We start from the raw sequence: 19,278 nt of genomic DNA, 5'->3' as shown, positions 1-19,278 counted from the left end.
CAGCCCGGGGTAAGTGTCCGTATCCAAAAGGACCTATGAACTAGGTTCAGTGAAGGAAGGCACAGGCCCCGGAGGGGGGAAGGATTGTGCCTCCAAAAGCTCCTCTCTTGCTGGCACTGCATGGTCTGTCCAGCCCTTCTGGGCTACCTCTGAGCTCAGATCCGAAATCCAGAATCCGAGGTAAACTCCCCACACAGCACCTACTGCTCATCATTAGGTCCCTCCTGGCCCCTCCCATTATCTCACTGACAGCCACTCCCACTTGCTCTCCAGGGAAACACCCTTTCAGCCAATACAAAACACCCTGATCAAGGCAATGTACCTCATTTTATGACTAAGGAAAAAAATTAAGACAGCAAACAAAAAATAATTTAAGCCCTTCTAATACTGGTGAATAGAGCAGTACTATTTGAAACCAGAACTGACTGAAGAAGTTTGTCTCTCTCAAGAACATAAAGGCAAAGAAACCTAAGTTATCCTACATAAAAAGTCAGAATTTGAGTTTTCTGCAGATTGAGTTTTCTGAATTTCCTGGGCAGGAAAGGAAGCTGTCTTTTTGGATGGGCAACGAGGTGGCCAAGGCAAAAGCAATGGCTACAGGCTGTGATTGTGATCTGGGATCAAGGTCAGCTAGAATGGTTATGAGATTTTTACAAAGCCTCAATATCTAATATCCGGGATTTGGTTGTAGGATTCATCACACATATTCAGTCAGTCATCCTAAAAATGGAAAACTCACTAGACATTTAGCATTATGTTTAGAATACTTTAGAGAGAGATCAGATGCTGAATGGGGTTTCAATGTTGCCTTCTCCTGGCTGAACTGTGTGTAGTGAAGGAACCATCAATGACAGAAAAAAAACATCACTTTTGCCCTGGCCGATGTGACTCACTCAGTTGGTTGAGTGTCTTCCATGCACCAAAAGATAGCTGGTTCGATTCCCAGTCAGGGCACATGGTCAGGTTTCTGGCTTTATCCCCAGTAGGTGGCATGCAGGAGTCAGCCAATCAATGTTCTCTCTCTGTCTAAAATTAATAAAACATATTTTAAAAACAAAACAGAATTTCAAAAAAAAACACACACAAACAACTTAATTTTCCTCAACTCAGTATCTAGGAAAATTCCCACATGGTAGAGGGAAGGGCTGGCAGAAATTCTGGCCTGTGGACAGGCAGAGGTGTCCTTAAAGGATTCTGTGATGAAGGCCCAGCAGAGTCCCAGAATCCATTCTTCTCTCCCACTTTAACCTCCCTGCAAAGGCCAGAGCAGAAGCAGGGCACTTAGGACACAGAACATGAAGGTGAATATCCTGGGATCATCAGCATTCAGCGAACTCTAAGACAAAGGGGCTGTTCAAAGGCAGTAACCTTTAAGAAGCAGAAATTTTCACATTTTGCCTTGTTGCTTGCTAAGAAAAAAAGCTGGTATTTTACTTACAGAAAATTCTAGAACCAAATATTAAGAAGAACACGGACTTGGGTCACCATAGTGCACAATCGCTTCAATATACACTTTGGGATATGATCAGGGTATCAGAATTGATGATGGAAATCTTGTGATCAATGTGAGGAAGTGGGAAACAGTAGTAGACAAAAATGTCTGTTTGGTTAACACAGGGAACTAATCCCAGCTAAGACCACCCCTCCTCCCTCATTCTCTCCTCCCTTTTTTTCAATTGTTCCAGGAGTTGTTTGTTTTAATGCAGATATTTAAATTACATTAAAATGAAGTAAAAATTAATTTTAAATTAATTTATTAACATTTAATTAATTTATTTTCATACAAAAATAAAATTAAAATACACAATGTCCTTTAGTCCCCACCATCATCCCTTGGGAACTCATTGCAAATGCAAATTCATCCAGGGATTCTGATGCACAACCAAGTTTTGAAACCTACATTCTAGTCCAGTGACCCTTAATCCTGGCTGTACCTTGAATTCACCTAAAAAGTTGGAAAAGTACCCGGTCTGTGACCCATCATCCCCAGAGATTCTAATTTTATTAGTTCAGGGTGTGGTTATGGGTGTGGGAATTTTTTTTAATTCCCTCACGTGCTCATAATGAGAAGCCAGGACTGAAAACCACTGGTCCAATATAGTCACTCAGATCAACTACATTCTAGGAGTGTGATAATGGGATGGGGACTAACCTCCCTCCCAAATAGAGATTTTTGGGGTCTGTATAAGTTTTTTTTTTCCCTGACTTACTCACTTTCTGGCCCTGGTGGGTAGGACTGAGTTGCTCGGACTCTGGCCTTGGTGGGAGCTCAGCCCAGCTCTTATCTTTCTTTTCTGGTATCTCCTTGGCTTTTTGGGTTCCTCTTCCCCACCTAGCCATAGTTTTGGTCAGTCATGCCAATCGAGGCAGGTTCGAAAAGGCACTTAATGGGTTTTATCCAAGAATTCTGTGTCAGAAAGAACATTGTGAATTTCTCACAAGCAGATGCTCAGGAGGCCACCATTGCCTTCTTCTCCAGGCAACTCAGGACAGAACAAAGGGCGTAAAGGTTCCCTAAAGAAATTACTGCACTTATAGATGAGGGCATCATTTCTAACATCAAAAAACTTGATTTCTTCCATCTCAACGTCTAGAAAAATCCCTACCCGGCTAAGTCCGGGGCTTGCAGAAATGGTGGTTTCTGGAATGGAGCTGAAAAGGATTGTTCCTGCCTTCATGCTGATGACCCAGAAGCCTTGCTCAGAGGAAAAGCCGCTCTTCCTCCTTCTGTCCACTGATTCCTTGCAGACTCCCAGAGCCCACCCTCTCCCCTCTTCCACTTCTACCTCCCAATAATGGCGACCAGATGAGAAGCACGGGGTGCCTAGAACGAAGGCCATGTAGGTATCTCCCATCGGGTTGTGGCGGGTCTTCCCACAGTGGACTTGTCTCAGGTCATCAGAGAGGACTAGGCTAGAGTTGGCTGTGGCTGCATCCAGAGTCATATGCTTCTGGAACCTCCGGAACACATCTCTCACGGACAGACTTTGCTCCAGTAGAAAACTGTGCTGTTTGATGCAAACAGTGAGGATTCCAACTTGCCATTCCACCAAAGGAAGTTTTGAGATTGCTTTTCGACATAAGGGGCAAATCAATTTCAGATCCTCCCTTTTCAGCAGCCATTTTTGGATGCAATCATAGCAGAATATATGCAGACAGGAGAGAGAAATGGGAGTGAAGAAGGGTCCGAGACAAACTGGACAGATTGCTTCCTCTTGCAGACTTATCATGGTTTCTCAAAGTCACGCCTTAGCAGTAAACAGCTGAAATGGTCCTTTATTAGCTTCCGGGAGTGATCAGGAGCCTCCGTACAGTTTCTGCTCTTCAACAATCAGGATGTGCCTAAGTGCAATACAAAAAAATCTATATTAATAAAAGGGTAATATGTTAATTAGACCAGATCGACTGGACATCTTCCATACATCCGACTTCCTTCCAGACAAAGCCACAGTGGTGGGGGTGAGGCAGAGTTGGTTAGAGACAATCAGGCTGGCAGGGGAGGGCAGTTGGGGACAATCAGGTCAGCAGGGGAGGGCAGTTAGGGGCAATCAGGCAGGCAGGCAAAGGCGGTTAGGGGTGAGCAGGCAGGCAGGCAAGTGGTCAGGAGCCAGGGACTTTCAATGAAGAGCCAGAAGGACTGAGCTCTCTACTCCATCTCCCTTGGCCTTTGTTTCACTCTGAAGTGATTTGAGCTCAGATACTCTGGCTTTTATAGTCCTTAAGACACACAGTCTCCACCCACAATGTGGGTTGTGACCTCAAATAATCAGCTTAACTACATCCAATCAAGTAAACTCCATCTTAATCTTTTCAAATTTGGAATCAATATCTGTCATGATTTTTTTAAATTTTCAATTAGAATTTATAGTCAATATTATATTAGTTTCAGATGTACAGCATAATGGTTAGACATCATATAACTTATGAAGTGATCCTCCTATAACTCTAGTACCCATGTGAAATCATACATAGTTATGGCAATATTATTGACTATGCTGTATTGTACATCCTTGGGATTATTTTGTAACTGCCAATTTGACAGTCTCAATTCCTTTGACTTTTTCACCCAGCTCTCCAAACCCTACACTGTAATATCTTAATACCGCATTACAACATAAAACAATAAGGATAAAGGATTTTATAATTTTGAATAAATTTTAATTATTAATCCTTCTATAAGGTAAGACTAAATCACAAAATTTAATTCCATAGGTTCCTGATTAAAAATGAAATGGATTTCAGCCCATCTGGCATGACTCAGTGGTTGAGTGTCCTCCTATGAACCAGGAGGTCATGGTTCGATTCCCAATCAGGGCATATGCCTGGGTTGCAGGCTTAATCCCCAGTGTGGGGTTTGCAGGAGGCAGCCTATCAGTGATTCTCTCTCATTATTGATGTTTCTACCTCTCTTTTCCTCTCCCTTCCTCTCTAATAAATACACTGAGTGGCCAGATTATTATGACCACCCCATCAGTACTTAGTTGGGCCGCCTTTTGCCTTCAATACTGAGGCATTGACTCCACGAGATGTTGAAAGGTGATGTGAGGAATCTGACACCATGCCTGATGAATAGCACTGTCCAGTTCTGTGAGATCTGATGGTTGTGGAACCAGCTGCCTGATGGCTCTTTTAACTTCGTCCCACAAATGCTCAATTGGATTGAGATCTGGTGATTGTGGGGGCCACCAAAGCAAGGTAAAGTCTCCCTCATGTTCTTGAAATCACTGCTGCACAATACGAGCACCGTGGCATGGCTCACTGTCTTGTTGGAAGAAGCCATCTCCTTTGGGATACACCATCAACATGATAGGATGAACTTGATCAACAACGATACTTAGGTATGTTTTGCTATTCAGACATTGTTCCACACAAATTAAAGGGACCAAATCATGCCAGGAAAACATGCCCCAAACCATAACACTGCCCTCACCAGCTTGAAGGGTTGTACTCATGCATGTGGGATGCATGCTTTCATGCTATTTCCACGAAATTCTCACTCTGCCATCTGCATAATGCAACTGGGAATGTGATTCATCGGACCACATGACTTTTATCCAATGCTCGACTGTCCAATCCTTGTGTTCCTGTGCGAATTGGAAACGTTTTATCTTGGTAACTGCAGACAGCAGAGGTGTTCGGCTTCCATGTCCCATACGATGCAGTGTACGGCTAATTTGCCTACAAATGTCAGGTGGTCATAATAATCTGGACTCTCTCTCTCTCTCTCTCTCTCTCTCTCTCTCTCTCTCTCTCTCTCTCTTTCACACAAGCTAGTGATATAAGATTTGGCTACTGGTGAGGGAGGGTTGCATGTTTGCCCTCTCAGGAATCTGATTTCTTTACAAGCAAATGATATATTTGCTCAAAACACTATTTGTACTTTTCAAAAGGCAGCAGCTGTAGTGAGATGACTTTGCAGCCTCCACTTCTCTGCAATCCTCACCTTCCCATCCACTCTGCTACCTGGCTACACATTAAAATGGACCTTCTGTCTGTCTGCCACTCTGAATTATGAATGCCACCAAAGCCTGGTAATGGCACTCCCACTCTCCCCTGTGGAGTTCCAGAAACATAATATTTTTGGCATTTGGAATATGTAGAAAGTTCCACTTCTACACTTATTTTAAAGGACAGACGCTACTAAAAAAAAAGTTAGGGATGATTGGCTGGTGTAGCTGTGATTGAGCCTCGACCTGTTAACCAGGAGGTCACAGTTAAATTCCCGGTCAGGGCACATGACCGGTTTTGGTGCTAGATCTCCAGTGTGGGACCATCAGGAGGCAGCCGGTCAATGATTCTCTCTCATCATTGATCTTTCTTCCTTCCTTCCTTCCTTTCTTACTTCCTTCCTTCCTTTCTTTCTTTCTTTCTTCCTTTCTTTCTTTCTTTCTTTCTTTCTTTCTTTCTTTCTTTCTTTCTTTCTTTCTATCTATTGATCGTTCTACCTCTCTGAAATCAGTAAAAATATATATATTTTTTAAATGTTAGGGATGGTTAGACTCTAGAGCAGTGGTCGGCAAACTCATTAGTCAATAGAGCCAAATACCAACAGTACAACAATTGAAATTTCTTTTGAGAGCCAAATTTTTTAAACTTAAACTATATAGGTAGGTACATTGTTATTAACTTAATTAGGGTACTCCTAAGCTGGCCTTTGCTAAAAACTCAAGAGGCCAAAGAGCCGCATGTGGCTTGCGAACCGCGATTTGCTGACCACTGCTCTAGAGTTGCATGTAATATATAATTCCTTCTCTGGTCCTATTTATGGAGCTCTTATTTTTCTTCTGAATTGGTTTATATTTTTGGTCAAATATATTGGCAGAAAAATAATGTTTACATATTTTATTTACAACGTGTGTTCCTGTCTGTATAATGACAGGCAACAGAATTCTGTACCTACAGCAAATTATCTGTAAAAATAACAAGCTCCCACCTGAGGCTTTATGTAAGTTTCAATGACCATAGGCTACCCAGTCTCACATACAGTAGTGCTATACGCTTAGTCACTCAAGTGGGCCCACCCTTCTTTCCCCTCAGGACCAGATCCTGAGCAGAGCCCAGTGGGGGACAGTGTGAATTTGAGTGAGTGGTGAGTGCAAGAATAAGTACACACATTGACCCTGCCACGGAGCCATTTACCTTGTGGTTTCCAGAGCCAAATAGTTCTCAAATTATCCATGTTTTCTCCTCTGGCTTAGGGCTGTTGAAATATTTTTGTGTAGGTGACAAAGTCTGAGTCAAAATAAATTTCCTTTCCACCTAATTAATTGACATTTAATGTATTACCGAATGCAACCTGGGAATCTCTTAAACCAATTTGAGCCTCACCCCTACTCTGAAAATAGAGGTACTTCAAGGCAACTGCCTCCCCTCCCACTTACCAGCCTCACAGAGGTCAGAGACTAGACAAGGATCTAGGTGCCATAACGCCCTCTTCCACCAATTTATCCTTGGTGGCTGCCCACTGCTCTTCAGTTGTACACCAAAATCTCTACCATGTCCTCCTGGTTCCCACCCTCTCCAGCCTCATCTGAAGTCCAGACACAGAGCCTCCTTTCATTCCTCCCCCCATACTCCCTCCCAATTCATACGGGTTCTCGCTGACCAGAATCAGTCCCAGCCAGCAGCCAAACTAACACCTATTCATCCATCATTCACATACAATGGATGTGTCAGTCCTTCAAGGGAGTGTTCCCCAGACTAGGGTCAGAAACCCCTATTATACCCTCATTGCACCCTTCATTCTTCCTCCAGGTAAATTGTCACAATGTAATGCATTTATCAATTGGAGCACATGATTCACATGTGGCTCCCTCACATTAGTATATCACCCCTACTAAGCACTTACTCTGTGCTAGGCATTTTTCTAAGTACTTTACATCTTTTCTCACACTGATTTTTTGTAGGTCTATGAAGTAGGTGCTGTTATCAGTTTAACCTCTCAGATGATACATTGAAGACTCGACTACCACCAAGCTATAAGTCCTCAGCGTGTTACTAAATATCTCTGGATTGCCTATCTCTGCTCATCTTTCACATGAGACAGTAATAAACTTCTATCCTATTGAAATCAGTGTAGCTTAGGGATTTTTCTTTTACAAATCCAATCCAATCCAATTGAAGTCTAATTAAAATAGGTGCTAACCTAATTCTTTCCTTTCTGGAGCTATGGATCCATGCGGTCTTGGGAGTCCATAGTAATTCATCAAACTTCATTCAGGGATTAAAAACCCTGGATCCAATCTACATTTTCTACTATATTTTGCATTTCACTGATGGTTTCTCACCTAACTCAAGAGACAGGTATGACTCATTAGATTTTCTATACTTCTAAATGTCCTGCCAGTACTTGTCAGCTGCACATTAGCTCTTGTGTGTTTTGTTGTTGTTGTTGTTGTTGTTGTTTTTTACAATTCTATTAGTGAGTTCCTTCACATGGCATCATTGCAAAACAGGAAATGTAATGACTAATTTAGCTGAGTCAGCACAGTCCTGTGAACTCAGCAGAGGATGCCTGGTGCAGTCGAATCTTTCTATTAACTATCATATACACAAAACACATCATCTTAGCAGCATGCTGACCATGGTCATGGGGTAAGTCCAAACAAACTAATCAAAATAACTGTCCACCTTCAGATGAGCCAGCAACACACCAAGCCTTGCACACAAATGTCTGTTATCTTTGAGATTCTCTGTTAAATACTGAGGGAAATCGAAGAAAAATAGAGTCAATGCCCTGTTAGTTACAGCATAATTAAGGGAGGTCAGAGAAATCTATGAGAAGGTAAACAATGTCATGAAGTAAACAAAATAGTGTATGGTTTTTTTGTTATTGTAATTCCTCACCCAAGGGTACTTTTTCCATATATTTTTAGAAAAAGTGGAAAGGAAGGAGTGAGGGAGGGATGGGGCGGGGAGGGGGGGGGGAGCAATAGAGGAAGAGAGAGAAACATCAAAACATCCACCTGAGAGACACATTCATTGGTTGCCTCCTGCACCAGCACTTGCCCTGACCTACAACCCAGGTACTTGCCCTTGATCAAAAATGGAACCCAAGACCCTTCATTTCTCAGGTGGATGCTCCAACTACTGAGCCATGCCAGCCAGGGTCCACATATATCCTCTTAGCCACATCTTCACATAGATACAAAGGAGAATATATTTTGGTTTGTTTTTAGATATCCTCTTTTTAGAACATTTTAATGCTCATGTCTTAAAATAACACCAAAAACCTCTGAAATGGGTATCAGCTAATCTATCCTATGTGAAAGAAATGGAGGAAATTGGTATAGCTTTACTTTTCTATTCAAGCCCTCTTCCCAAGTAAAACAATTCCAATTATCCATGACTATCCACAGGATATGTCCAACAAGTATGAATTGATAATTCATAAAGAATTTATTTATTAATACATTTAATCCTACCACAAATAATGTACTACTATATCCCGGTATCCTATGCTTCTACTATAGGTGCTAGCAAGACATATAAGTATCATGTGAGGTATGTATATTTCTAAAACTTAGGAGAAGGATCTGGGCTACAGACATGGATGCGGAAGGGGTTAGCATGTACATTTACTGGGAGAGAGCAAAGTGAGTGGGATTGCCTGTGCAAGCTGTGCAGAGTGAGAAAGGAGGGACTAGGGCAGAGCCCTTAGAAATAGCAGCATTTAGAGTAGAGGTGGGGAACGTCCAGCCTGCAGGCCAGTGAAATCATTTGCTCTGTCCCTGCCAAAGCATTAGAGGTGAGCTAATTAAATGTCTGACCAAATATAGCAGGCTAATTGTTTTTGGTTGTTGTTAATCCTCACCCAGGGATATTTTCCCCATTGATTTTTTTTTTTTAGAGTGGAAGAAAGCGGGAGAGACAGAGACAGGGAAACATCAATGTGAGAGAGACACATCTATTGGTTGCCTCCTGCATGCATCCTGGGGACCAGGATCAAGCCTGCAACCGAGGTACACTTCCTTGACCAGAATGGAATCCCGGACCCATTCCCAGCTCTAACCACTGATTCAAGCTGATAAGGCCAACAGACTAAGTTTTAAGTTGATAATTTTGTATGGCCGGAGAATGATGTTATACATAGCCAAATGTCCCCTGGCAGAAAAAGCAATCCCCAAAACAGATTGTGTCAAAGACCATGGGGAAAGAGACCCCCTACAATCAACAGTCCATTGAGGGCACCTCTGAGGATGCCTGGCAGTTCAGTCTTACTGGGCCTTAGGTGCCAGCAGAGTGAGTCCAGCCAGGAAAAGTCAAAGCTAGGAATTCCAGGAGATTGTGGAATTGGACAGAGTTCTGAAATCTAAATGGACAAAGAAGTCCGGAAAAATAAATATGATGTAGTATATTTGTCCAAGTGCTAAAGGCTAGGCAGGCCACACACTCAGCAAAACAGAGGTCAGAGCAAAACCTCCAATCTAAAGGACACAAATCCAGACAGGAAGGAAGTTGGGAAAGTGTGAATGTGGGCATGTCTACTTAAATTATGAAATCTCAGTGTAATGTAGTGCTGCACACAATTACATATAACATCTCTCCTTTTCTCTAAGAACTCTTATTCTAGGAAAACACTTTTTTAAAAAAATGTCTGTTACTGGTGTTGACCAAGGTCTCTTTGTTACCATTTAATAATGAGCAGTATATTAGAAATTATTTCTTAGCTTACTACATTTTTAAATCTTTAGCAAAACTACCCAGATGCCTGTCTCTTCTGAAATAAAATATTTAACTTATCCTGCATACCTTTTATTTATTTACTAGAGGCCCAGTGCATGAAATTTGTGCATGGAGGGGAGTTCCCTCAGCCCAGCCTGCACCCACTCCAATTTGGGACCCCACGGGGGATGTCCAACCGCCACTCAGACACCCCTCTCACAATCTGGGACTGATGGCTCCTAACCACTCACCTGCCTGCCTGATTGCCCCTAACCTCTCTGCCTGCCTGTCTGATCTCCCCTAACCTCTCTGCCTGCCTGCCTGATCACCCCTAACTGCCCTCCCCTGCTGGCCTTATCAAGCCCCCAACTGCTCTCCCCTTCTGGCCTGATCTCACCCCCAACTGCCTCTGCCTGCCTGATCACCCTTAACTGCCCTCCCTTGCTGGCCTGATCTTACTCCTAACTGCTCTCCCCTGCTGGCTTGATCACCTCTAACTGCCTCTGCCTGCCTGATCAACCCTAACTGCCCGCCCCTGCCGACCTGATCTCGCCCCCAACTCCCCTCCTCTGCTGGCCAATATGGTTCTGATTGGCCAGTTTCTATGCCAGTCAGCATCTCTGGGCCTATCAACGGCCTGGAGAGAAATGGAGGCGTGGCTATTGGCCAGTCCATCAGAGAAAGAGAGGCAAGTTCTGATCAATGGCTGCCATAGAGGCTATAGATCAGACCCTGCCTCTCTCTCTCTGCAGGCCTCTCTCCGGGCCTGATCCACAGCCTCCTAGGCAGTCAGCGATGGGTCGGGGTGCAGGCAGCGGCCCCAATCAGTGCTGGGTCACCACGGCAACCCAGCACTGACTTCTGGTCTGGTCGAGCCTTTGGTGGTAATGGTCCTTATGACCCTGGCTCTTTATTATATAGATTTTTTTCTTGATCAACTGTTTATTTATTTCTTTTTAATTATTTTTTAATTTTTTTATTACACTCAACATACATTATTATATCGGTTTCAGGTGTATACCCCAGTGATTAGACCTTACATAACTTGCTAAGTGATCATTCTGATAAATCTAGTACTTATCTGCCACCATACATAATTATTAGAGTATTATTGACTATATTCCCTATGCTGTATTTTACATCCCAGTGACTATTCTCTGACAACCAATTTGTACTTCTTTAATCCCTTCACCTTTTTCACCCATTTTCCCTCAACCACCCTCAAAACATTCTCTGTGTCTGAGTCTGTTCTGTTCTGTTTGTTCGCTTATTTTGATTTTTAGATTCAATTGTTGATAAATATTTATTTATTGTCATTTGATTGTGTTGTGTGTGTTTTTGTGTGTGTTTTTTTGGTTTTTGTTTTTTCATTAATTCTTACCCAAGGAAAAACTTCCATGTGAGAGAAACACATGGATCAATTACCTCTTGCATAGGCCCCCATGTTCATTGAGCATCCTTATAACCAGTGTTTTGAGCTCTGCATCTAGTAGATTGCTTGTCTCCATTTTGTTTAGTGTTATTTTATGGAGTTTTGTTCTGTTCTTCATTTGGGACATGTTTCTTCATCTCCTCTTTTTGGCAGCCTCCCTGTGTTTGTTTCTATGTATCAGGTATAGCTGCCACATTTTCCAGGTGGCATGGCCTAATGTAGTAGGTGCTCTGTAGGATCCAGAGACACAGCTTTCCCAATCCTCAAGGTACACACCCCCTGTGGGCTGTGTACACCCTCTTCTTGCAGTTGAGTCTTGATTGCTGTGTCACATCAATGGGAGGGATTTACCCTCAGGCAATCAGCTGCAAGGACTGGCTGTGACCATGGTCCTCTGACCAGCGTGGAGGACCAGCTGTGCAGGGGCCTACCCCACCGAGCAGGACTTACTTCAGCAGGGCTCTGGTGCCTGCTGAGTTCACCCCTGAGTGTGTTGCTTATGGAGGTGGTTGGGTGGTGATGCTTTGACATGGTCTGAAGCTGTCCACTGGTGCATTGCATACCTTTTAAGCCTATTGGAAAACGATGGCTCAGTTTAGAGGAGATGTTATGCAAAAATATAAAAATGTTTTCAAGTAATCAAACAACATAGTTGACTAATTAAACATGGCCTTGTGAATACACACTGATGCTCAACTTAGTCGACCCATGATGTTGGAAAGTCAAACCACAAAGTCCTGGTATTTTCAGCATGTGCTTATGAAATGGCTTATCTGCGTGTTACCCGGCGTCATCTTTTTCTAGGGACTAATAAGCTATGAAGCACAGGGAGGTCAGCACATCATATAACTGAAAGATTACTAGTATGCCATGCATTGAAGAAGAGTTTTAACTTTGAAGAAGAAGTACAGATTTTTTCAGACTGAAATTAGAGAAGCTTAGCATTCTTTGGGGTCAAAGTAGTTCAAATCACTGCAGTTTACTGTACTGATTCAGCAAAACCAAGTTCTTCCTGAGACAGGGCTAAAAAACAACAACATTGGTGTCCGTAGATTCAATGTCTTCCCAGTCAGGAGCCCTGCAAGGTTGAGATGCTCCGGAATTTGTGTTGCATATCGCCATCTACTGGGTCTTTTTCAGAACTGCAGCCCCAGTCTTCATTATGATCTTAATCTTGAAGGCAAGTAGAAACCCAACCAATGAACGAACACCACTTGCCTTTAGCTTGTGGGAGGTTTTATAAGTATTATTTCAAAATAAAAATGGTATGTGCACACTTATGCTGTTAGATTCATTGAGACCCACAGGATTATGATTTTAGGAATTTTATGGTAAAATTAGATAAGAAATTGTTTCACTGAGGGGGAATCAACTTATAAAATTTATAAATACTTTTCTTGGCATCAAAGAGAACAGATAATAAGGTAGTCAGGTTTTAAAAAAATAAATCCAAAAACATACAACTCTAATTAGGATGACTGGATTATGTATGTGGAGAAGAAAAATATTAATACAAGTCTGTTTTATTTGCTCTTCTAGCATCATCAGGCATCAATTGTTCAAATATAAACAGTCTACTTTGTTCCATCCTCTCCTATTTTCAGTTGGGACCTAACTTCTGGTCATTTCTCTGCAATAGTGAGGCCAAAGGAAAGGAGATAACACACATCCACATCGCTGAATTGTCTCACACATTAGCCGAGTTTGTGAGCGATTCTGTTAGGTCAGTGGGGAAAGAGGTTTTGAAATTCAAATACAATTCCATTATGAATTTAATTGACCAAATCACTAATACTACTAACTGAATACTGGATTTCAATTTAAGAGGTAATTATAATCTGACTACTGCATAGTTGACACACAACTTGTACCTAATTCTATTGACCCCTGGGTAAAGCCAGATTTGCAAGGCACCAGCTGGCTACTGAGAGGCATTGTGCATTAGCAGAGAGCCTGAAATGACACAGTTCCAAATACATTTTTTCCCGACATGATAGGCATGGTCTTGCAACAATTACTCTGGGCAGAATAACAATGTGGGATGATTCCTTGAGTAGGTAAGTAAGAATTCAGTCCCTGGGAAGTGTTGGAAAAGAAATAGTCACCACAGCCTGGTGGGTAGGAAAGGAAGTGTTAGAAAGAGGAGAGAGGTGTCAGTCCTGCTGTGCAATTTCCTTCATATTGGTTCTTACTCTCTTGTTCGTCAGCCCAAACATTGACAAGGCTCCATGACAATTTTTAAATTTGTTATATAAAAGGAATGAGCTGTTTTGTTTTGATTTGTTTTGCATTTTGGCGGCAAAATTCATTTTAAAAGTTCATTTTAAAGAACTTTTGCAAGAAGGACTTGTTTTTGAAACTTTGGATCTCTACAGATATTCCAGAAACAATTTGAACTCCCTTTTTAAGGAAAGCTAACAGTTGCAAAGGCAAAGCTGCCCCTTAGGGCGGGGAGAATAAGGCAAAAACTCAGTGCTTTGGCTGTTCTGCCCATTTGTTTCCCTCTGGACTGATCCAGCACTTCGGAACAAACCAGCTCCCATAGAGTTCGAGGAGGCTTCAGACCTCTCCCTGTGACCATCCACTGCTCTCACTCCTCAAGGGACTGAACAAAAGTCGCCAATTCCTCTCTCCTGAAGTAAGATGGGCTTATAGATGAGAGAAGTTTTTCATCCTTTCTCATGCTCCAAATATCTATTTATTTCATCATATTTCTGAATTGTTTTTAGGAAGGGCTAGGCCAAGCAAAATGTCATTTGGATCCCCTAATTTTAAACATCTGCTAGAATGATGCTCATACAACTTAAGTCTGAAACCCTCCAAGCCTCCTGCCATCCTCTCCCCTCTGCATGTGCTTACCCAGTTTGCTCACCTGTCACAGCCAGCCACATCCCCTAACACTCTACCATTGTCCCAGGCTAAGACACCCCTTTCTCTGGTCCTAACTGCAAGGTGGCCTTGCATCTATCTGTCCCTCTCCCAGTCTTTCTGTTACTGAGAACCCACCATTCCTTAACCCTTCGTTAAAACTCTCCAGTATATCCCCATTGTCCCCAAGATAAAGACCACAATCCTTACCCAGGCCATGCATTGCCCAGTGTCTAGACCTTGTCTACCTCTTGGTCTGAGCACCTACCACGCTCCCCCTATATTCTCATGCAGGGTCCTGCATTCACATCTGTGAGGTCCTACGGCCCTCCCAGTGTCTGAGCATGTACTGATGAAATGTTCTTTTGGCCTGAGAGGCCCCTCCTTCCCTTCATCCCTGCTTTACTTCTCCTCATTCTTTAAACAAAGTTTTCCCTGAGCCCCCGCCTAAGTCTCATTCCTTTGATAAACTGCCTCAGAGAATCTTATTCTTTTCTTTTGGAGCACTTAGCATATGATTATTATTAATATTGTGTTTTTATTATTACCAAATAATAAAATTATGTAATATGATTATTTATTCATATTCTGTTTCTTCTAGTAGACGATGAATTCCAGGAAGACAAGAACAGTTTCTGCTCCCCTTTACATCCTGAGCCTCTAGCCAGGTTGTGATCGATGCGGTTTCATAGAAAGTTTGGAAAGACTCCACACCTGCTCTTCTTAAAATTCTTAATTTTTTAACAAGAGCTCTTCACATTTTTACCTTGAACTTGAGCCTGCAAGTTATGTACCTGATCCTGCAGCTAGCATAATGCTTGACACATGGAAGGTACTCAATAAATGTATTCTCAGCAATAATTAAAGAAAAACTACACTTAGAATGATTAATACACAGGTGATTATGCAGCCAATCTTACAAAAGATTACAGTCTCATGAATTTCCTGTGCAATGGGAAGGCCTTATCCCTGGATTCACAAAGCAAAACCAGTAACATATTGAAATCAAAGGCCTTCAAACCCTGAAGCTTGTATCAATTTGATCATGAAAAAATTAATAGACATCCAGGCTTTTTTAATCATCATCTACCCATCCATCATTCATCTTATGCAACAATAATTTTGAAGGCTCTATATACCACAAGGTTTGATAGGTGCTGAAGGTATTACATAAAGTGTCATGGAATTGGGTAAAGAAAGTCACACTCTAAACAGGTAACCCTACTAACCATAATTTTAATGTGTAGTTGCACTACTCTTGATGTGGGGGGCTGGGGGAGAGAACATTTGAAACATGAGGGAGGATTATGCTCAAATAATGAGTAAGGAAGCTAGGACAACACTTTGTTTATAACTCCTGTATGTAATAACCGTACTCTTTGTAACATAAGAATAATGTGTATGTCCTCTGTTCCCTGATGGCTCACAATCTCCTTAGAAACCAAGAGGGGACATTGTACTCCTCCGTCTTCCCACTACATGCACAGCACAGTACCCAGCAATGTATTAAAGTTCCTATTGAAATTGGTTAAATTACAGGCACTATTTGAAAAAAAAAATTGATACTTGTACTTGGCAAAAAGTTGAGTGATGGTTAGAAAGAAGAGCTTTTCAAAGGTATCAAAGAATCAGGGCAAAACTTTAATGTTATTTCTCTTGCCAAGAAGCTGCTGAAATCAATCTTTATGAACCCATAAAGATACTCAAAAATGATGACCCAACAGAAGAGTAGAATGGTCAAATTTATGACTGAGCATTCTTTTTTTAAAAAGTGAATTTATATCCAACTGCTTTTGATATTTTTAAAGAAAGAAGCCTCAGAGGCTTGCTTTAAAACCAATTTCAAAACTGCCACATGTGAACAGGCCTAGTACCCTGGGCTATTTGACCTATTAAAACACAAAGATTCTCCACTAACTCAAATAGTCATGGAATTTTTATTTCAAATTTATGAATCAAGGCCTTACTGTGAAAAGACAGTGAGGGGATTTCTTTATGAATCATTTCCCTATTATCATGGTTCATGACTTTTTACAATGTCATTATGGTGGCACATATCATATCATAATTGTGATTCTAGAAATGGAAATGAGAAGTAATTGAAAGGACAAAGTTACTCAAGAAAATGCAAATGCCATTTTATTTGCAAATTAAATTCAAACTAAAATAAAGTGGGTGTAGAAACTGATTGCAAAATTAATTGAGAGAAACAAATTTGGAATACTTCTGTGAGGGACATCTGTAAGAAGTTCTTATGCTCTGAGATACTCTTCAGACAGTAAAGCTCTTCTTCCTGTAAGCTAAAACTTGAGCGGAAGCCAGACTAAAGGCAGATCTCTAGAATATGTCAGAATAGCCAGATTTATACTCTGAGTCCAAATGGGGAACTTGTAGGCTTGCCTGGCCTTGAACCACCAAGCAACAGGGAATTTTTCTAATGTGAGTGCCTCAATATTTAGACTAGAGTGTGTTTGTTTTGTTTTATTTTGTTTTTTAAAATATATTTTTATTGATTTCAGAGAGAAAGGGAGAGGGAAAGAGAGAGAGAGAAACATCAACGATGAGAAAGAATCATTGATTGGCTGCCATATGCACGCCCCCTAGTGGGGATCAAGCCCACAACCAGGGCATGTGTCCTGACCAGGAATCAAACCATGACCTCCTGATTCTTAGGTAGACACTCAACCACTGAGACACACCAGGTGGGCATGAGAGTGTTTGTTTGTTTAACATTTGCTCGCTCTCTCTCTCTCTCTCTCTTTCTCTCTCTCCCCGCCCCCTGCTGATTAAAAAAATAATAATAATTTGGAGACATCAAGGCATTTTGTCTCTACTTTTGTCACATACTTTAGCATGTGGCTCCTAAGAAAAAAGAAATTTTCCTTCATAATCACAATATCATTATCACAATTATGAATTAAGGTGTAGCCTGGCCAGGTGGCTCTGTTGATTGGGGCATCATCCTATGCACCAAAACGATGGTTACAAGTTCAATTCCTGGTCATAGGTTGTGGGTTCAATCCCTAGTCAGGGTGCATACAGGAGGTAAGTGATCAATGTTTCTCTCTCACATCAACTTCTCTCTCTCTCTCTCTCTCTCTCTCTCTCTCTCTCTCTCTCTCTCTCTCTCTCTCTCCCTTCCTCTCTCTCTAAAATCAATAAACATATCCTCAGGTGATAATTTTAAAAATAATCAAGCTAAAAGGCTCTACATTCTATTTGCTTGGCATGTCTCTTAAACCTCTTTTATTTTACAACAGCCCACTACCACCACCACCTGTTTTTAAAGTTTTCCAGGACACTGACATTCTGATAAGTCCATGCCAGTTGACTTGTAGAGTGTTCCTCCTTCTGGGTTGTGTCCTCGTGATTAGGTTCAGGTCAAGCAGTGTCATCGTTTTTAAAAATGGACCACAACAGTGTTTACTGCTCACTGTATCTTTGAAGGACAGACAATTCTTAAAAAGAAATAAAAAAACATGAGTTGATCTTTTTAAATATTTAAAGTATCAAAGAGAAGTATTGTTGATTTGTTTTAGTACCAGATTCTTTAGGTTGGGTTAGAACAGTATAGTCATGCGATGTGTGTGAATCTTGAAATTTCTGAGCATGTTTTCAAATGATTCATCCACATTTACTCAAAAACCCTCTTTTCTTCCTTTACTGAGAACTTTTTTGAACTTGAGAGTTTGGAAAGTGATTGTTCATTATCCAAATTCTTTTTAAAAGAGAAAAAAGAGTAGGCGGCACTGTAAAGGAAGGATCTTCATTGCTGGGATAAGAGACAAAATTTACGACTTTCCCACTGAATCCTCGGCCAATTTTGCCCATCCCCAGTCCCCACTTCTCCAGAGATTAATACATGCTTGAATTGGAGTAGTCGTTTCCTTCCTTCTGCTCAGTGCCAGCTCTCAGAGGAAAACATCCATTTCGCTCTTTGATTCTGGTAGCCCAGAGACGGCAATGAAAGAACCTGCTGCTTCCTTGACTGTAAGGATTTTATTTGGGGGGGGGGGCGGGGGGGGCTGCAGGGCAAGAAAGAGAGTTGTAGGATGTGTGTGCAGCAAGCGTGGGTGTGAGAATGATTTTCCCCAGGACCACTTACTTGGCCTGGAGCCCAGAGTGAGCCATTCATCTACCTTCAATTGCACCATGCAGCAGCGATGGCCGGGGTAGTCACTAAATGGCCCTGCCACTTGCTGCCAGTTTTTATTGTTTGTCTCCTTGACGTGGGATGTCCTAGAAACTGATGCAGTTTCCAGCCTCCTCCTCCAGGGGGAGGAAAAAATACATCTCTCAATGGGTCAGTAATCCATAGGTGAAATACTCAAGCTAAAACGTGAGTATTTTACCCTAAAAAGCCAGAGATGGATCTACTCTCACATTCCTATGGTCCTCTATTAACAGAGGCAAAGATGCTCATCAGTCCAATTTCTAAGTCCTGAGTGAATAGTAAAGATGAAAGTGCACTTGATACAGACATGGAATCGATCCGGACATCTGATGGTCAAGACTAGACCCAACTTAATCCATTTTGGTCTGAAAATGTTTACCTTTAACATTCAGCATCAGGTTGCAGGAAAAAGAAGCATGATATAAAGCATGTAAATAAACCTGGCTGAGCCTCTTCAAACGTGAAGCCAATGAGTGGAACCATTTCTAATTACGGACACATGAGTTGAAAGCCTAGGGTTTTGTTTTTGTTTTGTTCTTTGTTTTTTTTTTTGTTTGTTTCTTGGTTTTGGTTTTGTTTTACATTTGAAACAAGGAGAAAATTTTGACCAGGCTACATGGTGGATTTAGCCAAGCTTCAG

At 41.6% G+C, this 19,278-nt stretch overlaps 1 protein-coding gene across 1 annotated transcript; it reads right to left on the bottom strand.

Annotated features, from left to right (window-relative positions):
* Positions 1–2,435: 2,435 nt before the first annotated feature.
* Positions 2,436–3,230, bottom strand: RFPL4B (ret finger protein like 4B). Its single transcript, XM_008140152.1, has one exon. The coding sequence runs from the start codon at positions 3,228–3,230 to the stop codon at positions 2,436–2,438; it is 795 nt and encodes a 264-aa protein (XP_008138374.1).
* Positions 3,231–19,278: the final 16,048 nt, after the last annotated feature.

The sequence above is a fragment of the Eptesicus fuscus genome, chromosome 10 (assembly GCF_027574615.1).
Source record: "Eptesicus fuscus isolate TK198812 chromosome 10, DD_ASM_mEF_20220401, whole genome shotgun sequence".
NCBI lineage: Eukaryota > Metazoa > Chordata > Mammalia > Chiroptera > Vespertilionidae > Eptesicus > Eptesicus fuscus.
This window is presented reverse-complemented; position numbering and strand designations above follow the sequence as displayed.